This window comes from Carcharhinus amblyrhynchos, chromosome 3, assembly GCF_965287045.1.
Source record: "Carcharhinus amblyrhynchos chromosome 3, sCarAmb.v2.hapA, whole genome shotgun sequence".
In the NCBI taxonomy this organism is placed as follows: domain Eukaryota; kingdom Metazoa; phylum Chordata; class Chondrichthyes; order Carcharhiniformes; family Carcharhinidae; genus Carcharhinus; species Carcharhinus amblyrhynchos.
This window is the reverse complement of record NC_137326.1, coordinates 55,532,677-55,558,217: the sequence shown is the minus strand read 5'-3', so window position 1 is coordinate 55,558,217 and position 25,541 is coordinate 55,532,677. Positions and strand designations below refer to the sequence as shown.

The following is a 25,541-nucleotide window of genomic DNA, read 5'->3' as shown; positions in this document are numbered from 1 at the left end:
GCTGGCTTCTCCCGTGGGAATAGGCCCCACCCCCTGATGTCCAGTGTGATTTACGCCAGTGCACTCTGCAGTGCACAGAGTGTGGGAGGTTCATTTTGAAATTCCCACTGAAAAAAACCAGTGTGATGTTCACCAGTTTCTACACAAATACGGCACTTAGAATTTTTTTGGGAGAATCAGCCCCATAATTCTTCCAGGAAGCCTTGGCTCAAGTGAGCAGAATTCATACTGTTGAGGTGATTATTAAGAACATAAGAAATAGGAGCAGGAGTAGGCCATCTGGCCCTTCGAGCCTGCCCCGCCATTCAATAAGATCATGGCTGATCTGTCGTGGCTCAGTTCCACTTTCCCGCCCTCTCCCCATAACCCTTAATCCCCTCTCTTATCAAAAACCCATCAACCCGCTTCTTAAAAATATTTAGCGAGGCAGCCTCCACCACTTCAACGGGCAGAGAATTCCAGAGATTCACCACCCTTTGAGTGAAGAAGTTCCTCCTCAACTCCGTTCTGAACTGCCCCCCCTTTATCTTGAGGCTGTGCCCCCTAGTCCTACTGTCTTTTTTGAGCGGGAAGAGTCTTTCCACCTCTATCCTATCCATCCCATTCATCATCTTATACGTCTCAATGAGATCTCCCCTCATTCTTCTAAACTCTAACGAGTACAAGCCTAGTTTATTCAGCCTCTCCTCATAGCTCAACCCCCTCAACTCCGGTATCAGCCTAGTAAACCTCCTCTGCACTCCCTCCAAGGCCAAAATATCCTTGCGCAGGTGCGGCGCCCAAAACTGCACACAGTACTCCAGCTGCGGCCTCACCAATGCCCTATACAGCTGCAGCAAGACCTCCCTACTTTTATATTCAATCCCCCTCGCTATGAAGGCCAGCATCCCATTCGCCTTCCTGACCACCTGCTGCACCTGCAGGCTGGGTTTTTGCGACTCATGCACAAGGACCCCGAGGTCCCTCTGCACCGTCGCCTGCTGCAGTTTTTCGCCACGTAAGTAATAGTCCTTCCTACCATTCTTCCTACCAAAGTGGACCACCTCACACTTGCCAACATTAAATTCCATTTGCCATTTCCTGGCCCATTCACCCAGCCTATCTAGATCCTTCTGCAGACTCTCCACACCCTCCGCACAATTTGCCTTTCCCCCAAGCTTGGTGTCATCAGCAAATTTCGACACCCTACACTCGGTTCCCTCCTCCAGATCATCTATATAAATGGTAAATTATTGTCGCTCTCAAATGACAAAGGGGCATCCTGACTCAAAACGTTAGCATTATTCTCTCTCCACAGACCTGCTGAGATTTCCAGCATTTTCTGTTTTTGTTTCAGATTCCAGCATCCACAGCAATTTGCCTTTATTTCAAATTTTCCACTTTTTGGATAGAACAGAACGTTGAGTAGTAGTCAACAACTATGAGATGGCTTTCTTGATTTTGTGTGAATAATTAGGTTCCCACAGTATGCCATAGTCTGTATGGTGCTTCATCTCCTCTCTCTCCTGTGTATTTCAGTACTTCTGACATACACTGTATGTTGACATCATTCTTTCAATGTCTTTCAGATGCCTCTCCAGATCTTGATACCCAGGTCTCTTGTATTTCTTCTGTGGCAATGGTATCTGCTAGCACTATCTCTAAAATCTCAAGTGTAACACCTGGAGTCTTGCTGGAGCTCAATGTAAATTTTTCTTGTGTTTCTAGTCCAGTGGACAATGATCACTCACTGTTGTGAACTTCTACCTGTAGAAATATGTATGAAACTTCTCACATCCATACATCAAGTGTTGGCATATTTTGTATCAGAGCTGTTGTTGGTGTTTTTGGTGGAACCAGGGCTACATTCAGTCCTTTTGTAGAAGCATCTACTTACACCTTCTGTCATGGTAAGTCAGAGCCGTCTCACTGCATACCACATCTCTGAGCTTGTTAAAATTCCTCTGATGTGCTTATGTGCACTATTAGGGACCAGATCAGAAACTCCGAGGTATATTACAAAGTTAACCTAGACCCCAATTGTTTTTGATTTTGGCATTAGTGCAAGCATAAGGCGTTTTACTCTGGGTGTGATTCTATTGACCCACTAGGAAGTGTGTATTAAAACAAACTTTATTTGACAATACAGTTTAATCATAACAAAAGAATTAGCATAGCTTTTACCAATTGAAATACCTAAACATGACAAGGTATAATTCTTAACTGTTAGCTATCTCTATTAGTTCCAATTTAAGTAATATCCCTGTAGACATAAACTCCTCTCCAGAATCAGTTAGCAAAATATTCAGGCTTCTGTGAGTTGCTAGTCCTCCAGCCTTTTAATCTCTCTGGAGAGAGATACAAAGAGTCATCTGTCTTCTGAATCTCAGACAGCACCCTCCAGCGATAAATCTGTCTTCACACAGCAGAACTCCAGAGAGAGACAGAGAGAGAGGAAGAAAACACTTCTTGCCTTTTGCAGACCTCTGGGGAGAAATATATATTCTTCTAGCAGGTCCCAGACCAGTTTCCAGAATGAGAGAAAAAAAGAAAAAAGCTGCTGCTCCTATTAAATTCAACTGCCTGCTTATCTCTCTGTAAGCCTAGCTCCTCCTAATAGCACATGACACATACATGTCAATCAACCTAATTAAACCCTACCCTGACAACCCAAGGGACAACCCAAAAAAAAACAAAACTGCATTAACTAAGATTAAAACAAACACCCCAATATTTAGGAGCAATTATTTTCCTGCATGCTCAGCATGTGGGCTGGATGTTAAACAAATTGGCACCATTTAAGCAAAGAATCTGAACACCTCCTTCACAAGTAACATGACACAAATACATTTCTTAAAGGCACAGTATCATCACACTACGGGTACTTAACATCTTCTTCCATCAGCTCTCGCAAGTTTGCCGTGTGCCCTGATGTGAGGTGTGAGACAAATCTATATTGGATCGAGCCAAGGAAACATCTCAACTCTTTCTTGTTTCAGAGATAGCTGTGATGTTTTTAGAGCTCAGCCTGACTGTCAGATTTGTCCACTACTCTAAGGAACTGACATTCTTCACGACTCATTTGTCTGCCTTTAGCTTGGTCCCCACTTTTCTGATTCTCTCTACACCTCATGTAAATGAAGATTGTGATTCTTTTCATAAACACCATAGACCTGACTATCCATGGCTACGCTCTGCTGCACCTTCAATATGTTTTATCTGGAACACATCCTGGCTCACTTTGAGGCCAGCAGAGAGACATTGTAATTTGTATTGGCCAAAAGAAAATGTTGAATGATGGTGACAGCAACACTGGGGCTGGGGACGGAGGGAGGGATTCGGGTCTAAGATGTGGTTGGGTTTGATCAGGCTTGGGGTAATTGTGAGAGGGTATCAGGCCTTGAGGTGGCTGGGGGAAGGGCTTGGAGGCATGTGAGGAGAAGTTGTCCAACCTCGGGTCTAGTTGGATTGGATCGGGGTGTTTGTAGGGCTGGGTGGAGGGTGTTGGGGGAGGATGGGGGGGGGGGGAGTAGGGCATGAGGTGGTGTCTGAGGGAAGGGTGTTTGGCATTGGGTCAGGATGTGTTTGGTCAGCAATGAGGGTGGTGGTGGGAAAGGTGTTAGGCCTCAGAGTGGGTGAAGTGTGAAGTTGTGAAATTGGGCCTCCAATCGGGCCAGGTCAGGATGGTCCTGGTTGTGGGGGTGTGTGGGGGGCAGGGTGGGATGGTGGTTGATGTTGGGCCTCAAGGGGGTGGATCAGGCCTCTGGTCAGGTCAGGTTGGGCCAGGCTTGGGGGCATTAAGGGAAAGGATGTTGGACCTCAGTTGGCTGATTGACTCCAGAGTGGAGTCAAATTGTATCAGGTGGGGAGAGGGTCTCAGTCCTCAGAGTGAGGGAGTCTGGCTTGGGCTGGGTTGGGCCAAGGGTCAGGGGTTGGAGAGGGAGAATAGGGCCTAGTGAGGTGAGGTGTGGGGAAAGAGTCCTCTATGGGGGGGGGTGGTGAAGGAAGTCCTGTAGTGGCAGGAAAGGGGTGTGGTCAGGAGAACCGCTTAAAGGTTTGGGGACTGGACAAATCCTTTAGGGGTTTAGGGGGTGGGGGAAATCTTGTGGTGGTGGGGGGGGTCTGAGACCTGGGGGGATGTCCCATGGGGTTCAGGGGTGTTGGAGAGTCCTGTGAACAGTCGGTCTGGGTACGTACAATAATTACCCAAAAGTTAGAGATGGCTATCATTCTTCTAACTTCTCTTTTTGGGTAATTATTGACGCAAACCAGTTAGGACCATGTGAAGTTTGTGATTTAATCACATTTTTGGCTGGGTCTCAGAGTAGGGTAACTGTCCAGGGGAAGTTTGCACTTCTGGGCAATTGCCATGCAAACCCTTACCTGTGAATCTCCGAGAAAAGATCCCAGTGCAACTTGGCATACTCCGCCTGCCTCCACCTCCACCCCCCCCAATCCCCCTCTCTCCCCAAAGCGACACTGGGGAGCGTGGCCTTATATTTATACATACAAAATGAGATCCAACTCTTTATAAATAAAATAACAATATGACAGATTTGATATTGCAGCCCGTTACAGGTTGTTGCAGTGTAAAAGCACCATTGCTGAGTGCTTGCTCACGGGAATGCAAATCAGCTGCTGTCTCCCCTGACTTAAACATGGGGGCCCTTTAAACTCAGTGCTCCTTTAAAGACAGTGTCCCTTTAACTGTAATAGGCCAAGAGGGCAATAAATAGAATTAGTGGTGGGGATGAGAGGGAGAAACTCTGGCAAAGCTATAAGCCTAGGTGTACTGTTACAGGACAGCTTAATTGTTGGAATATTGCACTCTGTCATGAGGTGTTCCCGGTTTCATTAGCACGTGAAGGATGACGCCTATATTTAGGTAGAGAAATCTGTCACCTCTGGTTCAAACAATCAATATTTGTTCAGCATTAAACTGAAAACCCAAAAGCTGGCTACCATTGGCGCACAGGCGATGGGGGCATTCCTTTCCCTGGTATGTCAGAGGCAGAATGTTCTCTGCTGCTTTTGGGAACAGCTGATGCCAGTGACAGGCTGATCACATAGCACAGGCTGTCTGAGGGAGCTATAGGTTTACATGGGCTAGATCTGCAGCATCTGCAAGTTCGATCAGAACTCTGGCACTACCCCCCGCCACTGCTGCCGTGTAGCCCTCCTGCCCGACAGCCGAAGCTTCGTGGTCAGATGTGCAAGCATGCAGACAGGCGAGCAATTGAGCGAAACCAAAATTGACCTTGGCGAGGGGCAAGGGGAGCCGGATCAAAATGTTCCAGCGCCCAAGGGGCCGTCCTCATCGTTGGAAGAACGAGACCCCAAAGGCATCAATGCCCACCTAAAGGTAAGTGACACTTGTCCTTATCATGGCAGCAGCGAGTAAGGTTGCAAGCAAGACTAAAGTGCTCTAACCAATACAGTCAGTGACTCTCGTAGTTACCTGGTGGGCAGATGTTAAATGTGCGCTTACATTTTTGAAAACTCCTCTGTAACGCTAGTCAGTGAAGGAGAGAAAGATACATGTTCGGAAACTCTGCCCCCTAGTTGTGAAGTCTGGTTTGAAGAGAAGGCAGGTAAGAGAATTGAACATAGAAGTTCATTGAGCTCATTCATGGCGCTCTCCATTCACTGGGCACTATGCTGAATATGTGGCATTTCCTACATTATAACCGTTGATTTCTGAGCCTGAGACTCGTAACTTTTGAATGAATGATCTCTTCTGATCGATGCATTGGGCAAATGTGTTCTTGTTCAGAGAGGGGATGAGGATCTGCAGGAACAGTGCATCACCAATAACTTGGGGAAGGTATCCAGGGACACACTTGCGGTTATATTGTGCATTTGCAAACAAACACTATGTATGCAGCATAATGTGGCATTTTAAAGTTGTGCATATGAACGAGGTTCAAGCTTTTATTAATGTAGCTCCTGACTGAGTGGGAAGTAGTCTACCTTGAACTGTAAATACAGGCTGCGGTTTGTTGGGTAGTACAACAGTCAGAAGCTGCCGGGTGAAGTCTCACTTCTGAGTTTGAACTCAAGAGTCAAGGCTAACCCTTCACTGCAGCACTGAGGAGGGTACTGTCTTGCAGATGAGATGTTAAAGCAATTTCTGACATGGATGTCATTGATAGGAGGAGGATCTGGGCACAGATATTGAAATTGTATTGCTTACAGCAGGGTGTATCAGATTTATGTTTGGGCGAACTGCGTGAATTTAGAGTAACGTCCTAAAACAAACTCTTTCGACTCATAAAACCCCCACAGTGCAGAAGGAGGCCATTCAGCCCATCGAAGCTGCACCTACAACAATCCCACCCAGGCCCGATCCCCACTTAGTTACCCTGCCAACCCCACTAACCTATCATATCCCAAACCAGTAAGGGTTAATTTAGCATGTCCAATCAACCTAACCCGCACATCTTTGGACTGTGGGAGGAAGCAAGAGCACCCGGAGGAAGCCCACGCAGACACAGGGAGAATGTGCAAACTCCACACAGACAGTGATGTAAATTGGGAATTGAACCGACTCCAATGGCAGCATCTTTATTTAATATTATTAAGTAGGAAAGTATGATTAAACCATTCCACCATAAAGTCATGGCCTGACAATAGGGATTCCTCTCTCTCTAAATCCCTTATCCTGCCAACTTTTATCTCCACCATGAGAAACTTCCTCAAAATCTCTCTGTTAATTAAATTATGCATCAAGGGTAGCATGGTGATACAGTGGTTAGCACTGCTGCCTCACAGCTCCAAAGACCTGGGTTCAATTCCAGCTTTGGGCCACTATTTTTATGGAATTTGCATGTTCTCCTGTGTCTGCATTGGGTTCCTCTGGGCACTCTGGTTTCCTCCCACACTTCAAAGATGTGCAGGTTAGGTCAATTGGCCATGCTAAATCGTCCCTTTGTGTCAGGGGGATTAGCATGGTTATAGGGATAGGGCCTGGGTGGGATTATTGTTGGTGCAAGGTCAATGGGCTGAATGGCCTCTTTCTACACTGTAGGGATTCCATGATTCTATGATCCTCACTCCTTGTGCTGCTGCACAGGCTTCATTTCTCTCCTGTGACGCTGCTCACTTCAATAAAGATGTTAAATAAAGTGCAATTAAGATAATAAAGTCTGTTTCTAAAGTGATTATGTTATTGGGCCAGTTATCTAGAGGACTAATAATCCTGAGAATTTATACCTCACCATGGTACTTTGCAAATGTGGACCATCTTCTATTTCTTGAGAGTCTTCCCTCGATGAAGGCAACAAAATTTATCATCATCTTCAATGCACCAGATCAGCCTTTGACCAACTGAGTAAAATAATATTTGAAAACCAGGAACTTAAATCCAAATTAAGGTCATGGTTTTCCAGGCAGTAATTATCCCCACACTCCAATATGCTTTAGAGACTTGCCTAACCTACAGCAGCAACCTCAAAGCACTGGAGAAGTACTACCAATGGCACCTTTGCAAGATCCTCCAAGAAGCAAGAATGGCGATCAACAGCAACATCCTCACCCAAGCCAGCTATCAATCACTCATTGATGGACATGTGGTTCATATACCTGACATCAACCTCCCCAAGCAATTGCTTTACTTGGGACTCAGTTGTGGCAAGAGACTTCCAAGAGGACAGCGAAAATACTTAGGGATGTCCTCAAAGCTTTCCTGAAGAAAATCAAACATTCCCACTGACTCATGGGAGTCTCTGACTTGTGACTGACCAAGTTCGAGATGGTTTGTTCCTAACACTAAAATATATCTTTGGGAGCACACAACGGCAAAGTCAAGATGTTGGAGGGAGCACAGACCTCCAAATGACCCGTCTACCCCACCCTTCAAGCACCACCTGCTCCACATGTGGCAGAGCCTACAGACTACACTTTAAACTTACCAGCCAACTCAGACCTTATCAAACCAGAGTGGAAACAAGTCTCCTCCATTCTCTACCTAAGAAGAAGAAGGAAAGGGTTTTGCAAAATTGCCTTCAAATTAAAAAAATCTGCTAATTCAAGATTGCCTGAGTATAAGAAACCATGCAGATAATGTGAAAATTAAATTTGTTCACAAATGTCCCCTAGGGAAGGAAACCTGCCAGCCGTATCTACCCTGGCCTGTGTGTGACAGCGGATCCCTGCCAATATGGTCAACCCGTAACCATTCTCTGAAGTGATCCAGTAAGTCACTCAGTCAGGGCAATTAGGGATGGACAAAATATTCCGGCCTTGTCAAAAACAGTCGCATCATTAGAATGAATATAAAAAAAATACAAAACCTCCCCTACCCTCACAACCTTCTGCGATCTCTGTGATTCCTTCTATCTTGATCCCGAGAGCATCTCCAGTCTCCTTCATTCTACTATTGGTGGCCATGCCTTCAGAATTCTGTCCACTTCCCTTTTGCTTTAAGAATCTACTTTAAAACATACTTTATTGACCAAGCTTTGGTCACCTTTCTAAAATCTCCTTATGGCTCAGTATCAATAATTTAGTCCAATAACATTTCTATGAAGCACCTGTCGATGTTTAACTATGTTAATAATATCACATAAATGCAAGTAGTTGTTGTTGCAGCCAATGAAAGTGTCCTTTCTTACCATCTGATGCACACTGGGAGGATCCAGCAGAGATCTGGATAGGCTGAGTGAGTGGGTGAGGTCCTGGCAGATGGAGTACAATGTTAGCAAGTGTGAGATTATCCACTTTGGCAGAAATAATAGTAGGAGGGATTATTATTTAAAAGGCGAAAAGCTGCAGCATGCTACGGTGCAGAGGGACCTGGGGGTCCTTGTGCACGAGTTGCAAAAACCCAGTCTGCAGGTGTAGCAGGTGATCAAGAAGGCGAATGGAATGTTGGCCTTTATAGTGAGGGGGATTGAATATAAAAGCAGGGAGGTCTTGCTGCAACTGCACAGGGTACTGGTGAGGCTGCAGCTGGAGTACTGTGTGCAGTTTTGGTCGCCGCACTTGAGGAAGGATATATTGGCTTTGGAGGGAGTGCAGAGGAGGTTCACTAGGCTGATACCAGAGATGAGGGGATTGGCCTATGAAGAGAGACTAAATAGACTGGGTCTGTACTCGTTGGAGTTTAGAAGGATGAGGGGGGGATGTTATAGAGATGTATAAGATGATGAAAGGGATGGATAGGGTAGAGGTAGAGAGATTCTTCCCGCTTAGAAAGGACAGTAGGACTAGAGGGCACAGCCTCAAGATAAGGGGGGCGGTTTAGAACGGAGTTGAGGAGGAACTTCTTCACTCAAAGGGTGGTGAATCTCTGGAATTCTCTGCCCATTGAAGTGGTGGAGGCTGCCTCGCTAAATATATTTAAGTCATGGGTAGATAGGTTTCTGATAGACAAGGGAATTAAGGGTTATGGGGAGAAGGTGGGAAAGTGGAACTGATCCACTTCAGATCAGCCATGATCTTATTGAATGGCGGGGCAGGCTCGAAGGGCTAGATGGCCTACTCCTGCTCCTAATGTTCTTATCCATTTTTCCCTCTTCTGCCCAGCCCAATCCCAGTCGCTCTTGTGCCCCCTAGTTCACTCCAATGCCCTCCTCACTCCTGCTCCAATGTGCAAATGCTTAGCAAAAATTCTTTCTGCCTGGGAGATCAAATTATCATCAAGGTTGTGACAGGAGTAAAAGCACTGATTGTAATGAATTAGTCCAGCGAGATTACACCAGAATTTGACCCATTGTTCTAAAGAGAATATTCTGCCTTTCCATCTTATGGAACGACGAAAGCTGGAGGTTGGAGCTGGTGAAATTACAGGACGGATACCTTACGGGCTTGCGTGACATTTCTCTGCTTTCTATTTTAATATGGTCTGCAAAGCATTTATTTTAAAGGGGTTAATGCTTCCCACTAAAATAGCAGACGCAGGAATGTCACCCAAGCATGCTCACAGCAAATGATAATTTATGGATTGGACATGATACATTCCCCTTGCGTGAATGGAAGCTTTCCATGTAATCAGTGCTGCAGCTCTCAAAGTATAGTTTATGTGAGTAGGCTGTCTGATAAGGTTCCATACGATTACATAGGATACACGGCACAGGAACAGGCCATTTGGCCCCACCAGCCCATGCTGGTGTTCATGCGCCACTCAAGCCGCTTCCCATCTTTTCTACTATTGTAACTTGCTATTCCCTTCTCCCTCAAATATTTGTCTAGATTCACCGTAAATACAGTTTGCTTCAACCACTCCTTGTGGTTGTTCCACATTCTCATCACTCTCCGGGGAAGACGTTTCTTCTGAATTCCCTATTGGATTTCTTGGTGACTATTTTATATTGATGCATCTAGTTACAGTCTTCCCCACAAGGGGAAATATTCTCTCTGTATTTACTCTGTCAAAACCTTACATTATTTTACAGACCTCTATTAGCAACCCTCCCCCTCCACCCCAGCCTTCTTCTCTCAAGGGAAACGAGACCCTGCCTGTCAGTTCTTTCCTGATATGAGTATCTGCGCATATCTGCTAGCATCCTCGTTTATCTTCTCTACAGCCTCTTCACAACAGTTTGCATTCGGATAACACCTTCACTGTCAAGAGAAGCGCTGCACAGAGGCTGAGGGTCAAAATGGTTGCTGCGAAAAGGCGATATAGGGAGGGCAGCTAAATATATGGTCAAAAAGGTGAAGGGAAAGATGGTGAGGCAGAGAGGTTTATGGAAGGAATCCCAGAGGATGAGGATTACTAGCTGAAGCTATGGGCCTCAATCACTGGGGCAAATAAAAGGACAGTGAGAATAAAGAGCAGTGCCAGAAGAACGGGTCGAAAGGGTTGTTGGCATGGAAGAGATTACAGGATAAAGAAAGTGTTAGGTCTTGGAATGATTTAAACACAAGAATTAAAATATTAAATTTGAGATGTTTAGGAAGCAGATTCCAGGTCAGAGAGAATGGGTCAAGAGGATTTGGTGCAAGACAATGGGCGGGATTTTTCAGCCGCGCTTACCCCAAGACTGGAAAATCCTGCCTAAGATTAACAGAGCTTGGCATGGTCCGTGTCCCAGCAGCTGCAATTCCCCTGGCGGGCGGGACAGGAAACTTCCGCCCAATGTGTGAGCAGAAGAGTTTTGGATGAGTTGCAGTTTCATGAAGGCAAAACCTGGAAGAGCAGCTAGGTGTGAGGTGTTGAATCTGGAGGTAATAAAGGCCTGCATGAGGGTTTTAAATAGTAAATGGCTGGGTGGAAATAGGTTATCTTGGTGATGGAGAGGGTATCGAATCGGAAGCTCTGCACAGAATAGGACAATGGGAGAGCAGCCAGTCTGTGAGTGAGGGAGGGGAATGGAATCAGTGAGCAGTGATGCATTTTTACCTTGCATTAGGTTGATTCTCAATGAACCCTGCTTTCTATGTATTTCTTTAAAGGTAAACTTTGAAGATGTGATTGCGGAGCCTGATTCAGTGCACAGTTTTGACAAAGTCTGGATTTGGAGTGATGCATTGTTTGAAGTATCTAAATTATGGTGCTATAGAATCATCTCAGTTATCTTTGCTGTCCCAGTTTCTTTAATCTCTGGAATCCTTTTTGCTATTTTAAGTTGTCTGCATATCTGGTGAGTATAAATAAAATTAAACATTGTCAATGTGACATCTAAGAATTTCCTGTCCAACAGCTGTTTACAGATGTGAATACTGATCACAGTTTCAACTCCAAAAAGGTTTCCTTATGGCCAACTTTCTCCTACATCCTACCCTCCTCTTCGGAAGGTATTCACTTCTGCCAGGCTCCGCAGTACGCAGTGAGCCCACACTACATCAGCCATTCCTTACGTGGAAGCTTTGGCATTGGGCATTACAGTGTCAATCTACATTTACGTAGTGCCTTTGGTGCAGCAAGTCATCATACACTCATTTCAACAGACATTCATATGCATTGAGTGGTCCCATGAATAGCCAGGAGCATGAGCTGCAGCAGGGGTGGAGGAATGGTTAGGGGCATTGTGAACAAGGTTTTTCAGCTGTTTCAGCCTCCTCACCATTCATAGAATAGAATCACAGAATAGGTGGAGGCAATCCAAAGATGTGCGGGTTAGGTTGATTGGCCATGCTAAAATTGACCCTTAGTGTCCTGAGATGCGTAGGTTAGGGAGATTAGTGGTAAATAGGTAGGGGTATGGGGGTAGGGCCTGGGTGGGACTGTGGTTGGTGCAGACTCAATGGGCCAAATGGCCTCTTTCTGCACGGTAACATTTCTATGATTCTATGAATTCAGCACATCATGTCCCTGCTAGCTCTATGCAAGTGCAACTTGGCATGTCCCATTCCCTGATGCTTCCACGGAATCACAGAGCTATCACAGTGCAGGAGGCCATTTGGCCCATACACTTAGCCATTCAAAGTTGTTTCCTTTCAGGTGCTTATCCAATACTGTTTTCAAAGCTGCGATTGAATTTGCCTCCATCACATTCTCAGGCAGTGCATTCCAGATCTCAATTGCTTGCTGTATGAATACATTTTTGTTCATTTCACCTTAGGATCTTTTGCCAATGACCTTAAATCAGTGCCATTTGGTTCTGCCAATAGGAACAGTTTCTCTCCATCTGCCATGTCCAGATTTTGACAACTCCTATCAAATCTACTTAACTCAATTATATCACAGTTGATCTGACCTCCCATTCACTGCATTACCTCCACATTCTCACTCTAATCCAACGGAAACCTCCCAGCCTTGAAACACACACTTGTCTCAGCATTAACAACCTTTTGGGGAAGAATGTTCATTTATGTAGCTATTTTCAAGCCCCAGATCATTCCACAGCTAATTAATTACTTTTCATGTGTAGTTAATGTTGTAACATAGGAAATGTAACAGCCTATTTGTACACAGCAAGATCCCACAAAAAAACAACAAGATAAATGATCAGATCATCTGCTTTCTGTAATATTCAGTGAAGGCTCAATTTTGATCGGAGAACAGAGAGAACTTGTCTGCTGTTACAATAGTGACATGGGATCTTTGACATTTACATTTTTTATTTTGGTAACTTTCTCATCTCTTTCTTTTGCCATCCAGTAGCCCTAGAGAGCCCAGGACACAAACAGATGCACACGTGCACATGCACACATACACAAACACATGCACACACATACACAAACATATAAATAGATACACACAAATGTACACACACATACACACACCACACATGCGGACACACATGCACATACATGCACATAAACAAATACACATGCAAACACATACATGCACACACATGCACATGTATGGACACACACATGAGCACATGCACATGCTCTGACGCATGGACACTCACACATGCATGCACACATATGTGTATACACACGCCTACATACATGCACATACATACACACACAAAGACATGCATATACACACATGTTACACACATGTATACACACACACATACACACATGGGCCTGCATGCACGTGCGCGCACACACACACACACACACACACATACACACACAACCAATGATACCCCTTTACTGAGCAAAAGGAAGTTCACCTCTGAAGCAGTTGGTTTGATCTTTAACGGTCTTTTTACATAAGAAATAAGAACACAAGAAATAGGAGCAGGAGTAGGCCATCTAGCCCTTCGAGCCTGCCCCGCCATTTAATAAGATCATAGCTGATCTGAAGTGGATCAGTTCCACTTTCCCGCTTTCTCCCCATAACCCTTAATTCCCTGTCTATCAGAAACCTATCTACCCGTGTCTTGAATATATTTAGCGAGGTAGCCTCCACCACTTCAACGGGCAGAGAATTCTAGAGATTCACCACCCTTTTTTTCCTTTAAGGTTGCTGCAAAAAAACAAAAGGACTTCCTCAGTCAGATTTTGAATGCTGCTTTACAGTGAGACCAAGGACTCACTCCCACATTGATTAACGAGCCCTGTGCTGACTACAAGCCCTGATGTGGAGATGCCGGCATTGGACTGGGGTAAATACAGTAAGAAGTCTCACAACCCCAAGGTAAAGTCTAACAGATTTATTTGGTAGTAAACGCCACTAGCTTTCGGAGCACTACTCCTTCATCAGGTGAATCACCTTCATCTTCACCTGACGAAGGAGCAGTGCTCCAAAAGCTAGTGGTATTTGCTACCAAATAAACCTGTTGGACTTTAACCTGGTGTTGTGAGACTTCTTACTCTGACTACAAACCAAGAACTGACTGGCCAGTCAGATCCCATACATTTTGAGTCCAAGCCAGGGCAATCAGTTATGCTGGTCTTATCAGAAGTGAAATTGAATCTCTGAATGAAAGATACCTGCTGCATTTTCTACTACAAGTATCTTTAGGAAGGATTATGGCTGTGTTTTTTTTTGGCCATTTCTACTGAATTAACCTCACCATTTTATCATGTGTCCTTGAGATCTTACACCTCTCTGGGTTTGGCATGCAACACTCCAATTCTAATACGCATCCATACCAAGCAGCCCAATCAACTTAATAATTTAGTAATTAGTTAACACAGCCATAGCAAGTGCAAACAAAGCACTGAGTTGGTTCAACCTCACTTGGAATTATGTGTATATTTTTGACCTTCATGTTACAAAAAAGATAGAACGAGGCACTGGAAAAGTTGCAAAAACAACATTACAAGAATGATACCAGAACTGAGGTGTTTAATATTATGAAGGGAATGATATGATCTATTTTGAGATGATGTTTCCGCTTGTGTGAGTCCAAAACTAAATGTGAAGTAGTCACCAAAAGTCTATTAGGAAAATCATGAGAATTGCCTTTAGCGTGGCCTAGATTTTACACACTCCTGCTGATGGGTTGAAAGGCAGGGGTTAAGTAAGCTCCAGAGGGTGGAGTTCCCATTGTCTACCCACCTGCCCACAATCCATCTGAATTCTCACAGAGGCAGGGAGGCATCGCACCTAAACTAAAAACTCAGAAAGCCTGACTGAAAAGGAATATAGTTTATTAGAGAATAAAAAGTAAAACCACCACCATGGTGTACACGCTGAAGACCCTGCCTGGAACTACAGTTCAGCAGGCCCAGTCCTGGGCCTGCTTCATAAAAGGCTCAGGTAATGAGTTCCAGCTGGGCAGGCCACTGCAAGGGGAACCCATACTCAACGGACCCCATAGGGAGAACAATCAGTGAGGCGCCCCACTCTGAGTGTAAGTTCATCGCCTCTTTAATCCTTCCTACCAGCCTCTTAAACCTGATACAGCCTCCCATCCCCTCATCCCCCTTGTCAAGGCCCCAACCTCCTCATTTACCTCGGTGTCTGAGCGTTGCAGAGTGCTTGCAGTTCACAGATCGTCTCTGCATACGCATTGCGACTATAAACCATCCTCTCAAACCCTTTTCCCAATAACAAGTGCAAGGCGCTCATGGATTTCTCTGTCCCTAAAGTTGAAATCATTCAATTAATTACCTCCACTGCTTCCCTCTTGAAAAACTACTGCCCTTTGTTTAAACTTCCTTTCCTTGCCAAAGTGCTTGAAATTTACTAATTCCATCTGGATCTGTGCCTATTGTTCCTGGATCTTCATTCTTGAATCCCTCTAACCAGGTTTCCATTTTTTACAACCACACTTATCAAAATCATGAATTACATAACAACAACAGCAGTTGATGTTTGTGTAGCCCCTTTAGTATAATAATACCTCCCAGGGGCATTATCAAAACAGATCTGATGCTGAGACACATAAGGAAACATGTGGGCAGTGGAATGCAGGAGCGCACACGAGGGATTAGAGTTTGGATTACCATGTTTAGAACCTGCCTTTGTTTAAAATGGCCCTGCTTCTTCAGGATATGATCATTTTCTGTCATTTCAACGTCTATCACAACTCATCAGGCCCTCAGTCCTTGGTGTTCACTGCCTTCCTGATCTCTCTAATCTCTTGATCAAAGGGTAGGTATTAAGGAGCCTTTTAAAAGGAGGAACATAAGGTAGTCCTTAAAATTTAATTTACAGGATGTGGGCATCGCTGACTTGGCTAGCATTTATTGCCCATCCTTAGCTGCCCCGAGAAGGTGGTGGTGAGCTGCCTTCTCGAACCGCTGCAGTCCATGTGGTGTAGGTACATCCACAGTGCTGTTAGGAAGGGATTTCCAGGATTTTGACTCGGTGAAGGAATGGCAATATATTCCCAAATCAGGATGGTGAGCGACTTGGAGGGAAACCTCCAGGTGGTAGTGTTTCTTTGTGCCTGTTGCCCTTATCCTTTGTAATGCTAATGGTCATGGTCATGAGGTAGAGGGACATAAGGAGAGAATTTCAGAGCTCAGGGCTTTGCCAGAGCAATTAAAATCGGCGTTGCTCAAGAGGTCAGAATTTGTGCAGATACTTCAGAAGCTGGTGAGGCTGGAGGAAGTTACAGAACAGGGAAGAGAAAGACACCATGATGGTGTTTGAAAGTAAAGGTGAGCATCCTATGCGACTGAGATCTGGGAAATTATCCTTCCTGAACCCTCCTGACCTGTGTGTAGTGATTGAATACATCAACCTTTCTGCGATGACCAGCTATAGTTCTATTCCTATCTATTGGGTTGTAACCAGAGAACCATCCACAATGAATTGTCTTCCTGATCTCACATCAGTATCTCTGCAGTCCCCAAGGATCCACCCTCAACCCCCGTTTATGCTGGCCCTCAGCTCTGGAAAGGTAACATCAGATTCCCCTCATACACAGTGACATCCAGCTCCTCCTCAGCATCACCGCTGTTTTAAAATTGTCAATCTGCTTGCCCAACTGACATTCAGGACTGGATGAAGTAGGAATTTCCCTCAATGGAACATTGAAAAGAGTGTAGTTCTGTCCCCGGCACTGACTCAAGTTCCCGAGCTGCTAGCTCCAGCTCTCTCCTTGTTCTCAGCCTGGGGAGGAATCAGGCTGTTTGCAAACATGTCAAAAAGCTTGCATTTAATTAATGCTTTACACATCCTTAGGATGTCATTAATTGTTCTGAAGTCAGTAAAGTGCTTTTGAAGTAGATTCCCTCTTATAGGAAACTCAGCAGCCAATCTGTACATAACAAGCTTCCATAAACAGCAGTGTGATAATGACCAGGTAAGCTGTTTTAGGGATGTCTTTTGAGGGATAAATATTGGTTAGCAGTGGAGACATTAACTTCTGAACCCACACCAAGTTCACCAACTTCCACCTTACAACCTACCTCTTCCCTTGCCTCAGCTTATCTGCCATTGAAACTCTCAGCCATGCCTTTGGTGACTCTAGACTTTATTATTCTAACTCACTCTTGGATGGTATCCAACCTTCCACCCTCCAGAAACGAGAGCTCATCCAAAGCACTGCTGTCCGCATCCTAATTTTCACCAAGTCCTGTTCAGCCAGCACCCCTGTGGTCACTCATCTATATTGGTTTATTGTTCAGCAATGCCTCAGTGTTAACACTTTCATTCTTCTCTGGTCTTGTCCTCCCTTGCTCTGTAATAGCTCCTTCAGCTGTACAATTGTCCGGAATCTCTACTTTCCTCCAATTCCAGCTTCCTGCACTTCCCTGATTCAAATTTCTCCCCCATTCATTTACCTAAGCCCTGAGTTTTGGAATTCCCTCCTTAAACTGGCTTTATCACTCAGATCCTATCTCTTCTCTTAAGGTACTCCTTAAAACCTCTCATTTGTTTTTGGTCATCTCACCTAATATGTCCCAATGTAGCTTGATATTAGATTTGCTGCGAGATGCCATGAGGTGATTACCTACATGAAAGGTGCTACATAAATGCAAGTTATTGTTGATGTTGATTAACACAAAGCTATTTGTATTCTCATATTTCTATTTTATTGTGCTTCTCAGGTGTGTCATGCCCTGTATCAAGAACTGCTTGATGAATATGCCTTCCATTCAGGCCATCTGGGGAAGTATTGTAGACCTGATCATTTCTCCTTGCTGTGAAAGTATGGGGCGATGTTTCAGTGGCATCAACTTGCACATTGCACGAGATTAAAATTCCTCCCCATTGCGAGTGGCCAGATCCAATTGATTTCACGGACTGGATTCCACATCAGCGTTCTGACCACGGTGCATCACTGCACAGGACTCATACAAAGCTGTAAATTCAAAGCCCCCACTCTTTTAACAGGTGCACAATGCATACGCTGTGTCGGCCATTTTGAAGAGCTCAGTTTCCATGGCAGCTTTCAAATTCTTTTGTATTAAATAACTTTTGCAAACATGTTATTGCAAGCAAAGCTGAAAAGTCATCAACTGAAATGAAGGAATGTATGCAGCTATTTATTAAGTCATTGTACATTCTAAAATAAACTCAAAGTATGCTTGTAGCTTGTGATTTTTATTTTGAGTGGAAATGCTGCAGCAAGCTTCTGACCTTGTATTGTTAGCATTCTTTTAACACTGTTGTTATGGCTTAAGTAACTAACTGTATCTTTTTAAAATCCTTAAGACTTCACAGGGAGTAACCTCAAACTGTTTGGTTGCTTTAAATACTGTAATAGTATCCCAGCTGCAGGGTGCCTGGCTGTTTATGGAAGCGTGTAGCAACTTCATCGAATGATCCCTTTCAACTTTACTACTGAGCTGATAAAGGCAGCCATTCTTCATCCAACACGAGCATCATGGGCCATATGGCCTCCTGTGGTTTAAAATTCTACAATTCTATTATTTTTAAATTTTTCAACTGGTTAGCACTGCTGCCTCACAGTGCCAGGGACCCAGGTTCAATTGTGGCCCTCGGGTCACTGTCTGTGTGGAGTTTGCACATTCTCCTTGTGTCTGCATGGGTTTCCTCCGGGTGCTCCAGTTTCCTCCCACAGTCCAAAGGTGTGTGGGTTAGGTTGATTGGCTATGATAAATTGACCCTAGTGTCAGTGGGAGGAGGGGGTTTGGTAGGATAAATATGTGGGGTTATGGGACTAGGGCCTGGGTGGGATTGTGGCCTGTGCCAACTCAAATGGCCTCCTTCTGCACTGTAGGGATTCTATGATTCTAAACAATAATTCTAACTCACATTACCCTGGAACCACAATTTTTTTCTATTGAAATATCCAATTGTTGATTTAATTGAGGTGGAGATAATTGTTTTGTGGTAATTAGGATTAATTAGCCCATTATGATTAATTACCGGATTAGTAGCCCAGGTTGTTGCTCTGGGGACACGGGTTTGAATGCCACCGCAGCAGCTGGTGGAATTTAGTTCAATTAATAAAAATCTGGGATTAAAATTTTGTGTCATGGTGAACCATTGTTGACCGTTCACTCATGAATCCATCTGATTCACTAATACCTTTCCTTTAGGGAAGGAAATCTGCTGTCCTTACCTGGTCTGGCCTACATATGACTCCAGACCCATAGGAATGCGGTTGACTCTGCCCTCAGAAATGGTCAAGCAAGTCACTCAGAAGAAGTGGAATTAGTGATGGGCAACAAATACTTGTCTTCTCAGCAGCACCCACATCTCAAAGAATAAAATAGGAAATTTGCCCATTTTTTATTTATGTCCTCCAATTAAAAGGATAAACATGTTTTGTTTGATGTACATGCACAATGCACATGTAAAATATAAAATTCTTGGCACTTCCTGTTTGTCACATCTATTTTCTATCGTCATGAACTCGTAATAATGGTATTGATAATTCCTAGCAATAAAGTGTAAAAATAATGTCTTCCATCACCTTAAATCAATGAGGCCTGTTATTCTGCCCTCTCACCCCTGTTTGCAATGGTTTATAATTCATTCATGGGAAGTGGGCATCACTGTTTACTATGACTCAGGCAGCCCAACTGGAAAAGAATATAGTTCACATGCAAAGTAAAACTACAACCGTGGTGTACACACACTAGTCCTTGCCTGGGATTACCATTCAGCAGGCCCAGTCCTGGCCTTATAATAAACTCAGGTAATGATTTCCAGTTGGGCAGGCCACTGCCAGTTCCCAGAGGAACTTATATTCAGGGAGATCAGTCAGTGATTCCCGACGGACCTCACGGAGATTATCACACACAAGTTGTCTGAGGGTTCCGCCTTGCTCCCATGGTGATAGAACCTCCTCCGTCTCTTTGTCCGTGGCCTCATCTCCGTCACTTGTAGGATTTGGTCAGGGAGTGTGTAATGGATAGGTGAACACCTTTTCCACTAAGAGCATTGAAAAGCCACTATAGGTGGCTCATCCTCGATGGTGACCTCTATCTTGGTGTCCGCGCCTCAGTCTGCATGTCTGAGCCAGAACCTTCATCGTCTGGATGACTGGCTCTTGAGTTTTTAGAGAGTAGAGTTGCCTCCGCACTCTTCCTCCTTCCCCCACCCCGCCCCCACAGACTGATGTGAAGGACGCTGATGGTGGCATGTCCATAGAAAAAGATGTCTCTGCAGAGGGTTCCCTATAACAGAGGTAGTCTATGTGCTTCTTTGAGGTCTCTTACATGGTCTTTTACCATGTAAGACACCGGTTCAGTTTTCTCAGGAATAAATCCTGGAATCCCTGGAGCCCCGTTGCTGAAATTCCTCATGTGGGCCATATCTTCCGGTTTGAGATCTCTATCCAGTCTGTGACCACCACAGCCTCTTTTCTGGGTTTCTTGTTTTAACTCGATATTGACAGCCAAATTTGGGAATGTCAGGCTAAGCCTAGTTTGCCCATCAAGAGCTCCACTGGGGCGATTCCCATCATCATATGTGGCACAGTCCTATAGGAAAAGGAAACATGCTTTATTTCTAGGGAACCTATGGTTTGTTTCTTCATGCCATTTTAAATGTCTGGACTACCTGCTCAGCCAGGCTCTTTGAGGATAGGTGTTACGGTGCTATAAGGATGTGCCTTATTCCATTCGTATTCATGAAGGTCTGAAACTCCCTGCTGGTAAATGGGCCCCATTGTCTGTCACAAGAACCTCAGGTATATTGTGCATACTAAAAAATTGATGGAAAATGGGATTATTTCCTACTCGTTTTTGGGCATACTTACCAGAGCAAATCTCTGACACTGAGCATTGCAAACAGTCTCAGCATGATTCACTCTGGAAAGTAGGGGGTGGGCCCTATTCCCATCTGAGGGGCCAGCATCGCAGTGCTGAGCAGGCCATTGCGCATGTCTGTCGGTGAGGAGATTGGCACATGCACAGTAGCCCTTCCCTGCTGGCCTTCGGATCGCTGGCCTCTGATCACTGGCCTTCCCTGTAACCTCCCTGATTGCCAGCCTTCCCTACAACCCCATCTCCCCCCCCCCACCCCCGTGCTCCCCTCCCCTCCCACCCTCCCCAGCCCTTTCAATGGCCTACTGGACCACCGCTGATGTTCCTCCAGCTAGTCTCAATCCCTTTCCCCAGCTTGAACAGTACAATGGCCTGGGAGAACCCTATCCTATATCTTTCTTTAAATAAGGGGACCAAAACTGCTTACAGTGCTCTAGATGTGGTCTCATCAGGACCTTGTACAGTTGCAGTAAGACTTCCCAACTCTTAAACTCCAACCTCCTTAAAATAGGGGTCAATGTTCCATTTGCTTTCCTGATTACCTGCTGCATCTGTGCGCTAACTTTCCATGTTTTGGGCACAAGTGCCCCCAAGTCCCTTTATGTTGCAGCTTTCTGCTGTTTTTATCCATTTAAATAATACTCTGTTCTTTTGTTCTCCCTTCCAAAATGAACAACTTCACATTTTCCCACAGTATATCCATTTGCCCACAAATGTAACCTATCAATAACTCAGTTGTCCACATTGGCCAGAGCTTACTTCTGCCAGTTGATGTGAAACAGCATTCTGTGGTTGCAGCCTAAAAAGGTGCTGTTAACTTTGTTATGACCACAATGGGAGGAGTGCGCAGTTTATCTAGCCCCACTACTCCACAGATCATAGCATTAGTTTACTCACCAAAATAGTCAATCATTTACCTTTACTACTGGCACAGAGAAAGAAAGAGACTTTAATCAGACTTCTTTCAATAATTGATTTGCTATAAAACAAACTTGCAAGAATTGATTAACACAGTTGTAATTTGGAAATATCCCTAGCACACACACACATTCCTAATACACACACACACACACACACACACACACACAGAACACAATAATAGTCTCTGCAGAGATGGGCAGTTAAAAAAAAAACTTTATAAGGAAAGGATAGAGTTCACAGAGGTTTGACACCATTAATCTGGAGATGCGTCTGAGGTTGAGCTACTGATTTGGTGTGGAGGAAAATATAGAGTTGGATCAATTCTCCTCATCTCAGCTTTACAGGTTTTCAAACACAGACAAGTAACATTCATATGAGGATTCTCTGGCCACAGGTTGAAAACCACACACAGAGTCTCAGGCATGACTGGGAGAGAGCCAGTTAGATTAATCTCCTTAGCATATTCCCAAAAAAAGACTACGTTCAAAACCAGCAAGCTCAGGATCTATAGCTTGTCTCTGTCATGTGATTTCCAGTAAATTACTTACCTTTGCTTTCTTCTGCACAGATCTGTGTAGTTCTGGGTGGTCTGTTAGCGGCTCCACAGACATAACAAAATGAGGTATTTCTGAAATGTGAAAAGTGAATTCTTTTGTTCTGGTGCCTATAGACTTCTCAATTGACTTCAACGGAAAAGTCCAGTTTACAAATAAGAAAGAGCAATTAGCATAAAGTTTTCTTTATCTCTGAAGTGACACTTGTAACCACAACCTTCCCGCTGAGTGACAAGAGATCTACTGTGATCTAATGAGCCCTGTTCAATACTGTCAGTTGATTTATTCTGAGCTGGAGCCTAACTAGTGCAAAATATTCAAGTATTTGAAGAAGCCACATTCAAGTCATAGGAATAATCAGGACCAGAGAAGTTACTTTGACCCATCTGACCAACGTTATCATTTATTTTACTCAAATGTTTCTTTCACCATTAAAAAAGATCAAATTTTGAATTTATTGACACTATCCAGAAGAGCTGAGAGAAACATGTTTTAGTGAGGAGCCAAAAGAAATCAGCATTAGTAGAAAAATGGTTTTGGGGAAATTGATGGGATTGAAGGTGGATAAATTGCCAGGATCCTCAAAGAGACCTTGAGTCCCCATGTATCAGTCAGTGAAAGTAAGCGCGCAGGTACAGCAGGCAGTAAAGAAGGCAAATGGTATGTTGGCATTCATAGCGAGAGGGTTTGAGTATAGGGATAGGGACATTTGCTGCAATTGTATAGGACGTCGGTGAGGCCACACCTGGAGTATTGTGTGCAGATTTGGTGATCTTATCTGAGGAAGGATGTCCTTGCTATAAAGGGAGTGCAGCAAAGGTTTACCAGCTGATTCCTGGGATGGCAGGTCTGTCATATGAGGAGAGACTAAGTCAGTTGGTATTATGTTCACTGGAGTTTAGAAGAATGAAAGGGGATCTCATAAAAACTTATAAAATTCTAACAGGGTTTGATAAGGTAGATGCAGAAAGGATGTTCTGAATGGTGGGTGAGTCCAGAACTGGTGTCACAGTTTGAGGATAAGGGGTAAACCTTTTATAACTGAGGTGAGGAGAAATTTCTTCACCCAGAATGTGGTGAATGTATGGAATTCACTACCACCGAATGTAGTTGAGGCCAAAATGTTGTCTGATTTCAAGACGAAATTAGTTATAGCTCTTGGGGCTAAAGGGATCAAGGAATATGAGGGGGTAGGGGGAATCAGGATATTGAATTCGATGATCTGCTTGATCAAAATGAATGGCGGAGCGGGTTTGCCAAATGGCATACTCCTGCTTCCAGTTTCTATGTTTCTATGAAATTGTTGAATTCAGTGTTAAGTCTGGAAGTTCCTAATTGAAAGATGAGGTGCTGGTCCTCGAGTTTATGTTGAGCTTCGAGGAACAATGTTGGAGGCCAAAGACGGAGAAGTCAGAGTAGGACTGAGATGGAGAATTAAAATGGCAGGTGACTGGAAACTCAGGGTCACGTGAATTGATTGAACAGAGGTATTCCTCAACCTAATCGTCCAGTCTGTGCTTAGACCTCCAATGTGGTGGAGAGCACATCCTGAGCAATGAATACAGTATATTAAACTGAAACTCATTGTATCAGTTTCTACTCTGTAAATGTTGACTTACCCTAAATTTAACGACTAGACATGACTTGCAGCAAATTGCTTACCAGGGAATATCTGGACACTCAGCCTTGACCTTCTACTTCTCAGAAGGCAGAAAATTACAACTTTTCACATTTATAGCATGCAGGTTAAACTGTTTATTCAGGTTTATTTACAGATAAATTTATAAACGGAAGTAGGGATTTGGCAAGATACTATTCAATACAATGTTTAACAAGAGATTTTCAATTAGTCCATAGGGGTTTGAAATGCCATTTTATCAGCATTCTAACAGGCTCTATTGAATGAAATGGATGATTTTTTTCCTTTTATCCTTCATGCTTCAGATGAAACTTTGTACACAGAATACATAAAATATTTGTTTGCTGCAGTAATGCCAGAAAAGAACATGAGCAGTCACCCCTGGGATATATACCAGTTTTAATATAAAATCACTTCTTATGAGCAGAGGCCCTTCATGAGTACTATCACATTGATAAGAAATTCCAGAGTCTAAATATTCTGATGATTCTCTGTTATGAAATATAGTGAAAAATAAATGTTGGGTCACTTCTTGAACTAAATTACTTAAAGCTATAATTGTTAAGGTTATAAAGGATTTTGTTCAACTGCTCTCTTTTAATCAAAAACCTAATGGGTCTGGAAGAGGGTGATATTCTTTACATGTAATTCTCTATATATTCTCAGCAGATTTATCCTTTTTCCTTTAGATTTTAACTTCTAAGGTTTCAACTGTAAGAATAATATATTTTACACTGTAGTCCATACTAATTAATTGATTGATATAAAAACAGTGATGAGCGCTTCACTATCAAATGATGTTACAATGCACATTGCCCACATGCCTTCTTTATTCCCAGATTGAACAAAATTATGGCCTAGAGATTCGACAATCTTTCTGTGCTTCTCTGCAAATTCAAGAGCATGATTGGGCCTCATTAGCCTTCTTGCTTGCTGTTATGTATGTTGGAGTAAGGGAACAGATTAGGTGACCATGGGTGTGGGGTGATCTGCCTGAGAACTGCCCTGCAAGGACAGTTGTAGTTTAGAGTGTGGTGGTAGTAAGAATGCAATAAATAACTGTGGTCTCTGACACCGGGTTCCAGGGCGGTTCTCTGGGAGATATTAATAAGCTATGGGTGTGGATTCACATGTATCCCGGGCCAGGTAAGAGGAATAGGTTTCCTGCCCTAAAGGGCAGTATTGAACCAGATGGGATTTTATGACAATCACCAATGGTTTTGTGGTCATCATGAGATTTTTCATTCCAGATTTTTATTAAATACAATTTCCACCATCTATCATGGCGGGATTCGGACCCGGGTCACCACATCATTACCTTGGTCTCTGGATTAGTAGTTTAGCGACAATACCACACATCACCACCACCCCACATCTTTTCCCTTTTGAAACTGCCTGTGACCATGAGAGAGAATGTATTTGGTGTAGAGGGAATTTCCACCCAGTCAGCGGAAATGGGGTCAGGTCAGAGGCATGACTGTGACCCAGTTAGGGGTGCCTGTCAGTCACTGCTGACTCCAGCAAAG

At 43.9% G+C, this 25,541-nt stretch overlaps 1 protein-coding gene across 1 annotated transcript; it reads left to right on the top strand.

Annotated features, from left to right (window-relative positions):
• Positions 1–5,030: 5,030 nt before the first annotated feature.
• On the top strand, positions 5,031–19,508 carry LOC145341385 (caveolin-2-like). The gene is made up of 3 exons (XM_080186325.1): positions 5,031–5,341; positions 11,377–11,564; positions 17,770–19,508. The coding sequence occupies exons 1-3, from the start codon at positions 5,198–5,200 to the stop codon at positions 17,918–17,920; spliced, it is 483 nt and encodes a 160-aa protein (XP_080042451.1). The 5' UTR covers positions 5,031–5,197; the 3' UTR covers positions 17,921–19,508.
• The last annotated feature ends 6,033 nt before the right edge of the window (positions 19,509–25,541 follow it).

Excerpts from the sequence above, each read along its gene's own strand:
- LOC145341385 (XM_080186325.1), top strand. The coding sequence starts at position 5,198 with ATGCAGACAGGCGAGCAATTGAGCGAAACCAAAATTGACCTTGGCGAG. Across the intron at positions 5,342-11,376 it reads GCATCAATGCCCACCTAAAG|GTAAACTTTGAAGATGTGAT; the intron begins GTAAGTGACACT and ends ATTTCTTTAAAG. Across the intron at positions 11,565-17,769 it reads TTAAGTTGTCTGCATATCTG|GTGTGTCATGCCCTGTATCA; the intron begins GTGAGTATAAAT and ends TGTGCTTCTCAG.